The following is a 15,991-nucleotide window of genomic DNA, read 5'->3' as shown; positions in this document are numbered from 1 at the left end:
TTGTGAACAAGCTGCTGACCCATTTTTAAAGTAAGAAGTGGACTTTATGCATAACATAATCCAGCTAAGCTATAAAGGTTACTTATTTATAATATTTACAATGTACAGTATCACGTGGGAGTGTTACCTTCAGAGTTGCCAGATGACTCTGGGATATTCAAAAGCGAATGAGTGATTTAATGTTTGAGTGAGGAGATATATTTGCTTGATTTTAGTTTCACGATTAAATTGAATTTGAAATTCATTTAAAATGGTAAAGAAACCCACACAAATCAACATAAATGTCCAAATCTTCACCACGTATTTATGCGCATTTTCATCGCGCAATCTGGCAACACATGATGTTACCAGGAAAACATCTCTGTTGATTTTGGTTGTAAACCCTCACAGCCGTTTAGGAAGTAATTGACAGCGCATTTTCCAAAAAACAAGATAGACTGACAAGATAGGATATTCCAGTTTTTAATAACATGTGAAAGTTGTGTTACATTAGGCTCGCTTTTTGAATGAGTGTCCAAATAAGCGCACTCTGCAAACGTGATTTATTAAACAAAATCTGTTTTATTGTAAGAGGGGTTACAAAGAAACACCTGTTGTACACCCATTTAATAAACAAACAAACAAAAATATTCAAATACCAAAACGAGACATAATTTACACAGGTATTGTATAGGGTCAGTGGTTTAGTCAATAGCAGGGTAGGGGCGAACACGAAGACTTATTCTGTATATTAATTCTTTTTTTTTTTTTTGCAAACAGAACTGTCATATGAGGCTATGTTTACAATAATTCCAATCACCTGGCCATTACTTTTCCTGAATCCTGAACATTATACAAGCTCATAACTGGCGAACACAGTATCACTTAAACAAAAGACTGAACATAGGTCCTGCCTTAACTTTTGTTTCATTTAAACATTTTTTAGAGGATAACAATCAACAAATCAAGATTCTTATGCTCTGTGACTGAATGCCAATATAGTTATAGGGTACAGGAAACACGATGAAAGGTGCATATAAATGAACACTTAGCCGTACTGTGTATATACCGGTTCCAGAAATGTGCTACTTCAGAACTGATGAATGCATGAGTTGTGGGAGAGAGAAAACAGAGAGCATGGGTTCTTAGATTTGTCACAGACAGACGAAAGAGATGAAAAAAATCTCTGAGCCTCCCCACTAGATATTTTTTATGCAGTCCTGCATATTAAATGCCGAGTTTTTATCATGTGCCATTAACCTTCTCGCCCTAATTGAGAAGTTAGAGGATAAATAATTCTTGAGGCTAATTCACAGCCTAGGGAAGAGGCTCTGAAGCAAAAATACCACACACAAACATTCAACTCTTCCCACTGTAACTGTATGGGATATACAGAAAGAATAATATCATTATTTTTTTAAACTTGGAAAGCACCAAGCCAAACTCGAAATCTCCTCTCCGTAGGCATTGTATCATATAGATGTTACTGGAGTGTCTGTCTTTGGTGTGCTTATGATGTACAGGCACAGTGTGTAATGTTAAACACTTCACTATGAGTCTATTGGTTTACTGTCAGATTGACATGCACAGAAGTGGTACACACACAACTGTGTATGGACTGTAGCTTTGAATGGGGGGTGAAAACTTTTGTTGTACTTGTTCTCCATGAATAGGAGAGTGTGAAGAGCAGGCTGGGCTCCTGGCAGTGACTTTGGTAGATGAAGGGGATGAGATGATGCAGGAGAAACAAGGGGCGAATGGTCAGCAGTGGAGGGTTGCTTGGTTCGAGATGGAGCGCACTGGTTTACGATCGCTTTCTTCTCCCCTCAAAATTCCTGAAGTTGGTGGGCCTGATCTTCATCTCTGCAAACTCGATAGAGTGCTCATGACCCTTCCAGTGGAACCAGTTTACACCCTGGAGATAAAACAGTTTAAAACAATCTAAATCTGCCTCTACTGCGTATTATTAGACAGGTGAGAAAGCACATATGAAATTTGTACCTTGCTATGACTGTTGTCTCCATATCTTCCCATTATATTCACTCGATGACAGTTTTTGTACCAGAAAGCTCCCTTGTAAGACAGAGCACAGTTGGTGACAGCTATATCGTGGTCATTGTCGTAGGTCGAGAATGGACGTCCGTGGTGATACGTCATTGAGTCACCTTTAAAAGAGCATTACAAAATTATTACAAAATCATATACACTACTTTTCAAAAGTTTGGGTTCAGTACGATTTTTTTTTTTAAAGAAATTAATACTTTAAAAATCTATTTCAAACAAATACTGTTCTTTTGAACCTCCTATGTATCAAGGAAATCTGAAAAAAAAAAAAAAAAAATCACAATTTCAAAAAAAATATTAGGGTTATATTAGGGATAAATTACATTTAAAAAAATGGACAGAAATAAATTACATTTTAAAATATATTCACATAGAAAATTGTTATTTTACAATGTAATATTTCTCAAAATTTGACTGTATTTTTGATCAAACTATCTTATTGAACCCCAAAACTTTTGAATGATATAAAAATATTTCTGTCATGACAACTCTCAGAGGGATTGGCATGGTAATGTACATGACAATGTTAATGTATTTGGTCTTGGCGGAATAGATCTGCTACGCTTCTGCTGCGGCAGAGCAAGTACCGAGACTTGCTACTGCCAATATATCCACAACATGCTGCTGTGAGCATGTAAGAAATACTGCTGCTGCAAATATAACATGCATAAAATAATCCCCTATAGCATACATGTATCACCCCGTAGCAGATCTATACAGGTGGAGCTGGGGAAGGTGGAGGGTTTCTGAAGCATGCTGCGAACTGCTACAACAAGCACTAGTCATATATTTGAATGTTGAGCAGAGAGGTCATTGGCTACCGATACAGGAGAGAACCAATCAGCTGTGCCATGTGATAATGATGTCATTAGGTCAGATTGAGTTAGACCAATCAGACTGTGCCATCTAGAGTTTCATGCCAGAACTCTGTATATTAGACAAAATGTAATTAATTAATTATTTAATTAACGAATTCACATAAATACTTATTATATTTATTATAAAATATACTTATAAATTTTAATATAAAATATTAATATTAAACTATACATAAAACAACAATATAATAAAATATGTATGTGTGTGTGTGTGTGTGTGTATACACACACACATATATATATATATATATATATATATATATATATATATATATATACACAGTATATAAACAGTATGACAACTATATGTTGAGGAATTAAAGAGATCTTGCAGACCTGCAGTGCCGCTGAATCCTCCAACATGCACTTTGTAGCGACTGCGTGGTTCTGAGACTGAAAACTTGTCATACTGCGCATATGCAGACTCGCCCTTATCTCTGAGGTCCACACGCAGCTCATACTGCCCAGAGGAGGTGATCTTATGGAGGTTAGAGAGACCTACAGACACACGGAATGAGATTTGTAAAACCAACATGTTCAAAATTGCTCCATATCATAATACCTTAGGGCTTCCTAGGGCAATATTAGTAATTTGATATGTGTGCACAGATGTAAACATACCCAACCAGAATTCATCATTCAGGTCACCGAAGCCTGCAGTGTAGTTCTTCCAGTTTCTGAAAAACTCCACTTTACCGCTCTGGCGTCTCACAAACACCTGTATGGAGGTACCACATTATTACAATGACCTGTGTGTTTGCTCTGTGTATTATGGGACTTTAATTTAACCCTGTAAAGCCTGACACATATACTTACAGCATTTACAGGCTTTCATTTTTGTGTGAACTATCACTTTAAATACCTCCTTTAGTATCAGAAGAGTCAATCTTTCTATCATGCATGTTATTTGAGGAAGAATTACTCACAATCCAGCCGCCTCCATCAGTGGTCATATCACAGTAGACCTGCAGAGGCTGACTCTCATCTCCACGCAGGTAAATAGTGTGCAGGCCTGAGGTTGTTTCTCCATTTAACAGAGTCTGAGAGCAGTCTTTAGGATGCTTGTACAGTACTCCAACTGTGATAAAGAAAGAGAAAAGTGTTTGACCAGAAGCTAATTTATTTTGTTCAGAGTTTGTGATCATGTAATGAAGTTGTGTTTTCCGATTATTGGCTCACTGGTGGTGAAGACTGTGGAGATGATTCTGCTTCTCTTTGGCCCAGCGATGGCCTGCAGTCTGACTGTGTACTCTGTGGAGGAAGTCAGCTGAGACATGCTGTAAAATGTTGCCGTGGGGCTAAGGACAACCTCCTGAGCCAAGAGAAGAAAACCAGGAACATTTCAGTACAGCACAGAATCGGCATTGGACCATGCATTTAATAATCACTGCAGACCAGAAAAATTACCAAGCTTCAGTTTTAAGGCTGTAAATTATGTTTAAAGTTGGGTTGTTCGTTCAGGTGGTCCACTCACCTTGACAATGCCATCAGCGGACTCAAAGCTGAGGATATACCCACTGATGTCTGCTCTTGGTGGCTTCCATGTCAACATGGCACTTTCTGTTTGAACATTACTGGCAGCCAGATTCTGAGGGGCATCAACATCTGCAGCATAGGGTATTCTGTTATTAATTTTGCATTCAGAATTCTTAAGGTGAGACATTACAGGCAAAAACTCTCTTTATGCACTGTTTTTTTGGGCTTTACATAAAGTATTTTTTAAACTAGTGGAAGGAAAACATCCAAAATACGAAGTACCAAGTGTTTCTTTCATAGCACTTTATCTGTTTACATCTATAGATTTTAAATGACAATACATATCTTTAAAGCCCATTTTCTCAAAATGAGATTTTTCTCCTGCACTGAGCCAAATATCTCAACTTCAGTAATACATACATACATACATACATACATATATATATATATATATATATATATATATATATATATACACCAATCTTTAAAGTTTTATTCCTATCTGTATTCTGAAGATTTTTACTGAGGGGTTTGTTCATATATGATTTGCCAGGTTTTATACAATATTTAATTCCTTCAAAATGGTGATTTTGTTGTTGTTGTTGTTATTGTTCTGACTGTTGATAGTATTTTCTGATTTATGAAGTGATAAAAAGAGATATCCAAAATCCCCTCTGTAACAAACCTACATATTAGTAAAAGTCTAATATGTAAATGAAATGAAACCAGAATTTTCAACCTGGCTTTATCTAATATTAAGATTTTTGTTCTCAAGTAAATTTTTTATGCGCTTATAATTGTCACTGCTCAAATTACAAGAAAGAATCCTCACTATGAGCTAGGAAGTTTCATTTTAAGATTATACAGCATGATCTCGATACTGTCAAATGTGTGTGCGTGTTTCTTTAACTTTTATGTGCACTTTTATGTCCCAGGAGCTGATTATTAACAGGAACAAATTTAAATTTTGTTGAAGGTCATATTATGTATTAGTGTATTTTGTTGTTTTATCCTTTTCCCAGACCCATACTTTCATTACTGAACTATGCAAAAACCATCATAAAAACATGAATTATTCAATTTAAAATTACGATTCATAAGAAAAAAAATCAGTAGTTATTGTGTAAAAAATGTTGAGGCTTGAAATATGAGAAATGGGAAATATTTGTATGAAGAGATTGTGCATTTTTATTAGTTGATTCTGCAAAAAGCGTGAAAAAAATATTTAATTGAATGATTATTAAAACTCATTCTTCATGATTTCCAAAATAAAGCCAAATTTGATCTGTGATGCATGAAGGACCACTGACAATGTAGTAGTGGACAAACTAACCTGAAAGTGTGAAAACATTTAATTTTTAGGTCAAAGGTGCCCATGTATTTTTGCCCAGTTGAAACAGATGTTTGTATGAGCGTCCAGATGTCTTGTGTTGTTTGTGTGTAAGGGTGATGAGTGTTCACCTTACCTGTGGTGAACTCTGTGGTGGTTGCGGCACTCTTGGCTGCCTCTCTGACAGCATAGACTTTAACAGTGTATAAGGTGGCAGGTGTGAGGGAGCTCATCTCAAACTCCACAGTGTTCCCAGACACCCGTTCCATCACTGGAGCCACTAACAAAAGAACAAAACACACAACTGAGACTCACTGCTTTATTGTTTTAGTCTGTAGCACCTGAAACAGCCTTCCTTCAAGAATAATTAAGCACAGTCTGAGTCGTTACCACTGTCTGCGCTGTAAGTGATGACATATCCATCCACAGTAGCAATGGACGGCTGCCACAGCAGCAGAGCTTCAGTGTCAGTGATGTTGACTGCTGTCAGACCTCGTGGCTTATCCAGGGCTGAGGGCCAACAGATACAAACAGAGAGACAAAAGAGAAGCAAAATCACTGAGAGACAGCTTGGAGTCGATTATTAGGCTGTTGCAAGACAGGAAAGCAAATAAAAGTCATACTGTACTGAATAATAAAGAATATGAGGTGCTAAAAATAAAAAGTAGTTCTTTGTTATTTTATAATATAATATTAATTAAAATTGATTAATAAATAATTATAATTAATAATAAATATTTTTATATTATTGTTCAATTATTTAATAATAACTATTCACTCTTGCTGATTTTGGTGAGAGCTTTCCTATTCCATAAACTATGAGAACATGCAATTTGTGAGATTATAATCAATGTTGTGTAAATTACTCAAAAATAGTAATGCACTACAAATTCCTTATTACTTTTTAAAAATGTTTTAATAAAATTAATTTATTAATTACACAATTGAAAAAGCAATTACATTACTAATAAATTTTTATGTTGCTTTTTTAAAAAACATTTCCTCTCAATAAACTGAAATGAGTGTTTCTGTGTCCAGCTGGTTCATTATGGTGTATAAGTCATGCATTCAGCACCTCACATTTCTTTCTCAGATTATACATTATATTATTGATTTCGCTCATGACAGGTGTATAATTCATGCTTTAAAAGTACCTTACTTAATTAAATGTATTTAAAATGCTAAAAAGTAACTAAAATGTAACTCAAGTAACTTAAGGTCATTAAACAGTATTGTGATTACAAAATCTAAAATGTAATCAAATTACACTACTTTTTGACTGAAAAGTAATTATTTTACATTAACTAATTACCTAGTCGTTGCATTACACCCAGCACTGATTATTTTCTAGAATAATACTCTTGTCGTACCTGTCGTGACTCTATCAGATCCTGGTTCGCTCTCCTCCAAGCCCTTCACAGCGATGACAGTGACCTGGTAGGTCACTCCAGGGGTCAGATTAGGCAGCATGGCTTGAGACTCTCCTCCATCTACTCTCAATGTCATAGGGCTGCCTGCAGGGGGAGACAGAACACTGAGATAAACTAGAACTAGCGTTTGTCACTAGAGAGTCTGTGATTAATTGGAATGGTGATATGCAAGAATGTTGTGCTGATGGATAAAACAGTGTGGTTTGATTTATGATATGCACTGATAGATTCACATGACTGAAGATAGGCCTGATCTAAAAACCTGCACTGATCACAGAGAGGCCAAAAGGACACTATGAGACTTTAGGGGGACATCTCTTGATTTCAATCAATTTATTATGCCAAGACGGCAGTCTAGAATTTCCTCCGCAACTTAAGCAATATCTTACATAAGATATAATTTATGACAAATCATAAACTGAGGAAGTACAAATAATACTATGATTTTCCAACAGGCAACCATCCAAATGCATAGAAAGCCACACGGTAAAGTCTCACTTTCTTAAGATGGACTGTGTGCCAACTTGGAGGGAAGAAGGCTTTGCTTTTCAAATGTGATCCAAAAGATCCAAATGTGCTTTAAATAGTACTAATATATGTGTGTACACTTCCATTCAGCTCTCTTTTTTTCTCTCTCTCAAAAGAAATGAATACTTTTATTCAGAAAGGACACATTAAATTGATCAAGTAGTAAAGACATTTAATATGGTTCTATTTCATATAAATGCTGTTGTTTGAAATTTCTATTCATCCAATAAATAAATAAATAAATTCTTGAACTCCAGTTCATCATAATAGACTTGATTTTTTGAATGCACAAGAATAAATAACATTTTAAAATATAAAAAATTCAAGTAATTTTAATTTGTTTTAATATATAATAAAATACAAACTTTTGAATTGTAATGTAATTAAAAAGCCATTGTCCGCGTCACTTACCACCCTGAACGGGCACATAGGTGACCCGGTAGCTGTCTACATGGGTATGGGGCAAAGTCCAGTGAACAGTAGCCGATGTATCTGTCACATCAGAAAAGCGTATCCCCTTGGGTGTTCCCAGACCTTGGTAAGAATGACACACAGAAAAGAAATATACTGTTAAAAATCTGTGTTCTAGCATTTGACAAATAGGAGTTAAAAACCCTTCCCCAGAAACAAGCAATTTCAGACTGTAAGAGAAACAAAAATACAGTTGGTGTAAAGAAACTTCTTGAACCCCATTTATTGTGTTGCAACAAATAGATGCATCAAAGGAAACATTCAGGACATGAGGATGACCAACTGTGCAATTACAGAGAAAGGACACGCAGACAAAGGCCCTGGCCTTAAAGCTATTTCTCAGCACTGGACCTCAGAATCTCGCGTGACAGATGCAAGAAGATTAACTTGCCCCCCAGTATAGAGGCACAATAGTGTGACATGCCAACATCAGACACAAGTGGAAAGTGAAGCTCACTAATATAAAGAAAGATTGCTAGAGACAAGCACGCAATCAGGACAAATACACAAAATAGTTGGTCCTGCTTCGTAAACAAAACCCCCAATCACACAGCAGATAGAGACGGAGAAAGTAAAACTGGTGAAAGAAGACTTGGATGCAACCGTTGTTGTTAATGAGAGACTCTTGAGCTACTCTGCAGACACAATAAGGAAAAAGAATACAATGAGTGATGTTGTAATATTGTTTAAAAAAACGTGAAACGAGGTAATGGATGAAAGAAAAAGAGTTTTGACCAAACCTGCTAGCTTACAGAAACATTAAAAACATTGAAAATGAAAGAGTTAGTGGTTCCTCCACCAGCTTCTCTTAAAAATCCAAATACCTGTTCGAGCCACAGCCAAAATGGGCTGGAATTTCCGTCCCAAAATGATCCCAAAGAGCTCGATTTCATACTCCGTATCTTCATTAAGACCTGTCACTGCTTCTGTTCGCTTGTCTCCAGACACACTGATCTGGAGAGGTTGGCCCAGGCCGTTAGAATCGACGACTTTGAGAGTGAATGTATCAAAGATGCCTTCTGGTGCTGTCCATGTCAGTTTAAAGCTGTGCGGGGTGATGTCCGAGACCGAAAGATGCTCCACTTCAGGTTCAGTTTCTGGTTGACAAAATAATAAAGTTGTTCTTCCTCTGTAAACTCTGTGGAATGTACTTAGAAGAGGTTACATGGCCAAGAACAGCAAATGTGGTTCCTAAACCATTTTTCCCCTATTTGTGGTGTTTGTTAAAGTTATATAATTTGAGAAGGGGAAGACGCTGCTGTATGAGAGACAATTCAGTAATTATGTTACTCATGCATGAAAATAGGCTTTTTTAAAATAAATTGTTCAGTCATCTATCAGTTGTTCCTATATCTGTGGCAGGTGATGCTGAAATCAGCGAGCCAGTAAATTTAATTTACATATTTGGATTAGAATATGGAATGAGATCTGTTGGTTAGTAGAAAAAAAATTGACATTGATGAATTTTCCACCATTATATTAGGTTCCACCATCATAATTGTATCGTCATATAATAGCAGTTGTGCAGGATCCAAGACAGAGCTGTTCTAGGACAATGACATATCCATAATAATCATATTGACAGTTGGGCTCATGCTGGAAATGCATTTTTGTCTCGTTTTAGCTGATCTTGCAAGAAGGCCAATGACAATGAAAGATATGAATTCTGAGAGGGACGTCTCTCGAGTAGCAATCGTTGTGGTAAGGATATGTAAAACTGAAAACCTAAAGCCTCAGGGACGTCTTGACCACATGAGCAATACATTGTATTTTTAACAATAGCCTTGTATGTGCCAGAATGTCGTCCAGTCTTAATATGCTGTGGTTTGCTCTTCATCTGCCTTACACACATTTTACATATTAGTTTTACTTGCCTTTACTTTGGAAGTATATGAAGTACTAAGGAGAGGGAAGTTCATGTTGAATTATAATAAATTGACTTTGATCTGATCTTGTACATTTTTATTTCTGCTCAGTCTAATTTCTAAACGCTTGTCAGAAAATTCAAAACCAGAAATGTTTAACAATCCAGAAGCCAGATTCTAAGTGTATGAATTATTTCTAAATGCAAATTTAAAAAATAACATTTTATATATAATAAATATATAGGTTATATTTAGAATTAATCTCGTTAATTAAGAATAAAATAACAATAATTGGATACTGGCAATCAACAAATTATAGAAATTGAATGGAAATTCAACAGTTATACTCAATACTGAGATCAAAAATATTCCAAAAACAATGTTGTATTGTTCCAAACTGACAATGCCTAAATAGAGCCTTGTTGTCCTAAACTAAACTTTTAAAAGAAAAGGGGAAAAAAAAGACCCTTGACCAGACTGAACCTCTTCTTCCTCTAAAGCTCTGGATGATGTGAAACAGAAAAGACATTTGTTGAATGTGGAAAAGTGTTGGAAATGAAAACCAGCGAGGACAAATCCTGTGGAGCTGTCCCTCTTCATTAGCACTGTTCACTTGTTTAGGAGTGTCAGCAGTGTTTGAGGCATTTCAAGAGTACTAACATGTGCTCTCCAAGGATCACTTTCATCTGACTGGCTTCTAAGTCTCCTCGGTTTGACAAAGAGGCATCTGTTTGTGGAGGTGGAAAAGGAGCCAGCTAACCTACAGAAACAAGGTCTGGAAGCAGTAATTCTACAGCAGGCAGCTAAAACCTCTGAGGGGGATATCTGTGTTGACACAGCTAATTGTTGCAGCAGGGATACGCAAATCAACCAGACAAGAAAACTGCCGAAGTTTCTGTAAACATTGTACACTTTTCTGGTTTTAAAAGCTTGTATTCCTCAGGCCAGAGAGAGGCAAGAGTTCATGGGTCATGTGACATGAATAGAGAAGAGGTTAACAGAAATCCAATCAGTTCCCCTTCTCCTCTGCCTATTTGCATGCAGACTTGAGAGACTGCTACAACTGTGGCCCCTGCAGCCACTGGCTGATAAACGCCAAGAAAATGTGTGAAAGTGAGGCATAAGAATGAGAAGTAGCGCAGGGTCAGAAAGCTGGGCGTGCATACTGAAAAGATCCTTCACAAGAAGTGACAAAAACTCCTCAGGATCACTTCCATGGCAGTACACCCCAGCCCAGTCACCCGCTCTATTCGCTGACTCTCTGAGGAGGGGCAAAACGTTGGTATGTGCCTAATAAATGTATGTTTGCTACAATACAACTTGTCTAGTTTTCTGGTAGACTATACATGCCACAAACTAAATGATTTAAATTGACTCACCAACAATGTGATTTGAATGCCGCAGTCAATTAGAATGAAAAAGGCATCATTAGTCTAACTTTGTTTTGCCTGTTAAACACAAATGTACTAGCGATGACAGGCAGAGGTCATTTACTGCACCTGGAGGCTGTGCTGGTGATTATGCAGACGTGAATGTGGGGGGAGGCATTATGATGCAGTGCAGGTGTGCTCTGAATGCCAGCGTTACTTCAACATAAAATTCAACAGACGACAGAATCTGTCGCTGACTTGAAAGGGGCTTGGTTTGTTAGTGCTTTGCACATTTGAGAGATTATCTGCATCTGAAATCATGTACTGTCAGAGTATTACTACATTTGATTATGAACTCACTTGTCAGGGATTAATGAAGTACTCTTTGTTCTACAAGTATGCATATGTTTTAGTATACATTTCATTTTATGAAAACGGTTTATTCTGACATATCTGACGTATTGCTTTTTGTATACAATATATAGAAATAAACTTATTGGGACCCTGGGATTTATTTTGGATTCAGTCATGATGAATGAGGCTGCATTAAATTCCTTGTTAAAATTTTGGGATTGCAAGATTTTTTAAAATATTTTTAAACTCTCTTAACACCATGGCTGTATTAATCACAGTAAAAACAGTAATACTGATCAATGCATCAAAGCACATTTGATTAATGCATTCATGCTGAATAAAAGTATTAATTATTTGAGAATTCTCCTGAAATCAGTCATATTGGATGTGGCTGCATTATATTCATTATTTTGTTGAAAAAAAAAAACAGTATTATTAACAGTGGAAAATACAAGAAATACTAGTTGGAAACTACTTTCAGTATTAGATGATAGTAGATGAAGAAATTAATACACTATGAGGACTACAAAAACTGGTTAAAATAATAATAAAAATGTGTTAGTTTTAATTCACCATGTGATGTGATGAACTGCACATCAGAAGAGAAAAGAGGTTAGTCGGTTTTGCTGCTTGAGATAGCATTTGATCCAAAGAAAACTGGAAAAGAAGACCAAGCTGGTCCAAGATTGGGCAAGAATTGATACCTGTGATGGCTTCAGCAAAGACAGGATCTAAGAGCTCTCCCTTGTACAGCCCATACAGTGTGACCCTGTAGAAAGTACTAGGGGAGAGGTCAGTGACAGCCAGGCTGAACTCCTGGCTGGATAGAGTATGGTTCTGGCCATCAGATAAGCCATCTGGGTCAGATACTTCAACCAGAAAGCCTTCAACCTCTCCTCTGTCCAGCTCCCAGGACACACTGAAGCTGTCCCAGGACACATCAGAGATGGTGATGTTGCCCACCTGAGGCTTCTCTTCATCTGGATGACAAACAAATCAGAAGATAATTAATTTGGCAAGAAAATGTGCATAAAGGAGAAGAACATCATAGGTAATGGTGACTGAACAGGTTTGGCTGATTTCTGAAGGCTTTCTCTCTTTGAGATGATGGTCGTTTTTTATTGCTTGGAGTCGAATGAATTGAAGCGCAAACCAAAAGACCAGCAAACAAACAAGTTTCACATTATTCAAAACAATGCAAAGCATTTAAAAAATTAGAGGGAAAATCCATGTTATGAGCAACAATAAACCTTTTAATGTTACTCCTAACAAATTCATCTCCATCTGTTCCAAACAGAACAGGAACATTGCCCATGCAGTGAAAAAAACAACAACAGTAATAACTGTGAGTAATAACTTTCAAAAAGTTGTAGTGACAAACTAATTTGCAGTCTTTTCTCTTGCAACCTATTAACATCCAAGCACCAGCTTGCTGAGACAGCTTTAGTATTAATGGCCCTGAGAAAAGCCATTAATTTTTGAAGGTTCTGCCTAGCCTGCCTGAGCAGAGGTACGCTGAACACTTCAAATATGGGAGGCAGCCATGCAGCGCGGAGCATTGCAACCTATAATTGAACATCATTGTGCATTGTCAGCATTCACAGGCAAAGAGGGGGCAGATAGCTAAGAGATGCACGGTGGGCTAACCATTATCCTGTCTATGCACATTCAAGAGGGCAGAAACGTGGCGTGCAAATAGGGTGAGAGACAATGGGGATGAAGTGAATGACCTTCCCAGGCATAAGGGCCGGTTGTCGCTTTTGAAACCTGGAGATGAAATAATAAGAAGCTGTCAAACAGCAAAACAACTCATTGATCATCTCTTGCCATTCATGGGAACTGAAATTTGGGGAAATTGATTCATTTTGCACACTTATCCAATAGAGTTCCCGCCACTGAAAGCGGCCCATATATGTCTGAGGAATGGCCTTCACTGCATGCAGATGGGAATAGAATAAAAGAATGGCTTTATCGTTGTGAGATCCTCAGGCCACAGACACCTTAAGGGTGTTTGGATAAAGCCTTTGTTGTATGCAGGCATGCGCCATAAAGGTGTGGTCACATTTATCAATGCTTGTGAATTTTTGCAAGCAAATTTTAGTCATTTTAATGGGTATCCATGTGGGACATTTTGTGTAAGGCTGAATGATTTCCCCACAGCGATTTCGAATTGGTTCAAGTTGGTCACAGTTGGTCCAACAGAAAGCTTCTTGGTTTGAAAGTGACTTCTGTGTAAGCTTTGCTTCATAAATAGCTATACTATTGACAATAGACCTTTTTTGCCTACAAAATTCACATATGGGACCATACCTTAACACAACAATGCATAACTTTGTGCATGCATATGTGACTGTTTGCTCTCTCCTTTTTGGCCTGGTTGTGTCCTCATATGTTTCCTTTGAGATGGTCATCAGGTCTCCATGTTACAAGCTGAAACTCTCATAATCATGCCAGAGAAGCATTCAGTGAACAGAAGAAAGCCCAGACCTAAAGGTCTCCCTGCCCCCACCTTCCCATTTCCATCGGGTCTGAGGGAAGTGTATGCCCATGTTTGTGTGCCGTGTCTAAGGCCGATAATGGCAGCTGAAATAAATGCATTGGGATTATAGTGCTGGTGATTTCAGAGACAACATTTTAACAGGCGGCTCAGCATGTGTCCTATTTATCAGTCCGCCCCACAGTTCATTGTGGTCAAATCACGCAAATCCAAAAGAGGAGTGGGCTCACTCTGACGATTATCACATGAATGAGCTTTCTGTGCGTGAGTGTGTGTGTGTGTGTGTTTGGGATCTCGAGAAACACTATATCTGTTGTCTTGCCTTGGCGACCAAAGCAAACAACTGATGTTATTTTCTGTAGCTCCTTGGTATTACTTAATGATTATTCTGTTATAAAAGCAAAAACATTTTGGTAAAGAAATTCTGCAAGTTAAGTGGCATCCTGTCCGCAGAGATTTGGGCTTTCATTGGTTTTTCTTTAAAAAGAAAAATAAACCCACATGCCATTAATGAGGGCAGAGAATAGGGATATTAAACTTCAGTTTCCAGTACATGGTAGCATTTTGAGATCTTTATGGAAGTTTTCTCATGACAAGGAGCTGCAAAATGTTTCATTCAAATTCATAGAACAAGGACTGCAGTATCTTCAAACTCCAAAAGAAATATTGACACTTAAGGGAGGAAAATAGTTGAGATAATAAATTCCAGAGTTGCCTCCAGATCCTCAGTGGCCTGCTGAATAAATATGTTGATGGGGTGAAAAAAAATATTAAAATCATATTTTTTGAAAGCTTATTTTATGATCCAAACCGATATTGCTTTTGTCACTCTAGAGGTAAGAGAAACGGGGATGTGAAGATGCATTCTTAATATATAAATGCAAATGTAATGATGCATACAAACCTGTGGATGCTGACAGAGTGGCTGGCACACTCATCTTTCTTCCTCTCTTGGCAGTCAGGCTGATGGTGTACAGCATGCCGGGACTCAGGTCAGTCAGGATGTAGGTATTGGCAGCACCAGGTACCTCCAATTCAGTTTCTGTGCCATCCGCGGATGTAAACACTAGCACATAGGTGTCGATTTTGGCGACCGGCCTTCTCCAAACCAGTGTCAATGTGGTCTCTGTGGTCTCACTTACTTCAAGGTCTTTGGGAGCATCAATATCTAAGAGGACAGGGACGTTACATCAAAAAAAAAAAAAGACAACTCGGTCATCATTTACTCATCATGTTGTCCCAACCTGTATTTTCTAACATTGAATACAACAGGAGAAACTGGATGTTTTTTCCATGCAATTACAATGAATGGAAATTGGAGCTTTTAAGCTGCAAGAAGCACCACAGACATCATAAAAATGACTCATTTGTTATATTCAATTTACTTTTGATAATCCAGGGAGCTGTTAATCACTGCAACCAAATCATTGAGTCAGTGAGCTGAACTTGAGAAACTGAACAAATCATTTAGACCTGTTTTGTGAACTGGATCAAATGATTCATTGAAATGAATCAATTAAAAAGAATCCAACATGAACAAACCAAAAAGAGCTATAGTGGATGTCACTATTTTCAGTAAAACATTATTTACATTATTAGTCTGTTTGTCACACAAAGGCTTCAGATGATTTGGATTATGGCACAGGAGTTTTGATATGGTGCTTTTTTGTCATTTTGGTACTTGACAGCCCCAGTCATCATTCACTTTTGACATAAGTGTGAATTAATAGTATTTCCTTAACTATTCCT

The 15,991-nt window shown here is 37.3% G+C and overlaps 1 protein-coding gene across 8 annotated transcripts in view; it reads right to left on the bottom strand.

The window, feature by feature from the left end:
• Nucleotides 1–734: 734 nt before the first annotated feature.
• Nucleotides 735–15,991, bottom strand: part of tncb (tenascin Cb) — a 64,797-nt gene continuing 49,540 nt past the window's right edge. For 6 of the 8 annotated variants that reach the window (XM_058775202.1, XM_058775205.1, XM_058775204.1 and 3 more), the window contains 14 exons: nt 15,147–15,410; nt 12,450–12,725; nt 8,981–9,253; nt 8,097–8,219; nt 7,098–7,241; nt 6,118–6,237; nt 5,864–6,007; nt 4,396–4,526; nt 4,101–4,233; nt 3,848–3,999; nt 3,543–3,639; nt 3,258–3,419; nt 1,981–2,144; nt 735–1,894 (listed from right to left, as the gene is read on the bottom strand). In XM_058775202.1, the coding sequence (XP_058631185.1) occupies nt 1,784–1,894; nt 1,981–2,144; nt 3,258–3,419; nt 3,543–3,639; nt 3,848–3,999; nt 4,101–4,233; nt 4,396–4,526; nt 5,864–6,007; nt 6,118–6,237; nt 7,098–7,241; nt 8,097–8,219; nt 8,981–9,253; nt 12,450–12,725; nt 15,147–15,410 (2,294 nt within the window). In that variant the 3' untranslated portion in view covers nt 735–1,783. The remainder of the gene's footprint in view (nt 1,895–1,980; nt 2,145–3,257; nt 3,420–3,542; nt 3,640–3,847; nt 4,000–4,100; nt 4,234–4,395; nt 4,527–5,863; nt 6,008–6,117; nt 6,238–7,097; nt 7,242–8,096; nt 8,220–8,980; nt 9,254–12,449; nt 12,726–15,146; nt 15,411–15,991) is intronic. The other 2 variants (XM_058775207.1, XM_058775208.1) reach the window with 2 other exon arrangements.

Source organism: Onychostoma macrolepis, chromosome 05 (assembly GCF_012432095.1).
Source record: "Onychostoma macrolepis isolate SWU-2019 chromosome 05, ASM1243209v1, whole genome shotgun sequence".
Taxonomy (NCBI): domain Eukaryota; kingdom Metazoa; phylum Chordata; class Actinopteri; order Cypriniformes; family Cyprinidae; genus Onychostoma; species Onychostoma macrolepis.
The sequence above is the reverse complement of the archived record's forward strand: the minus strand, read 5'-3'. Positions and strand labels throughout refer to the sequence as shown.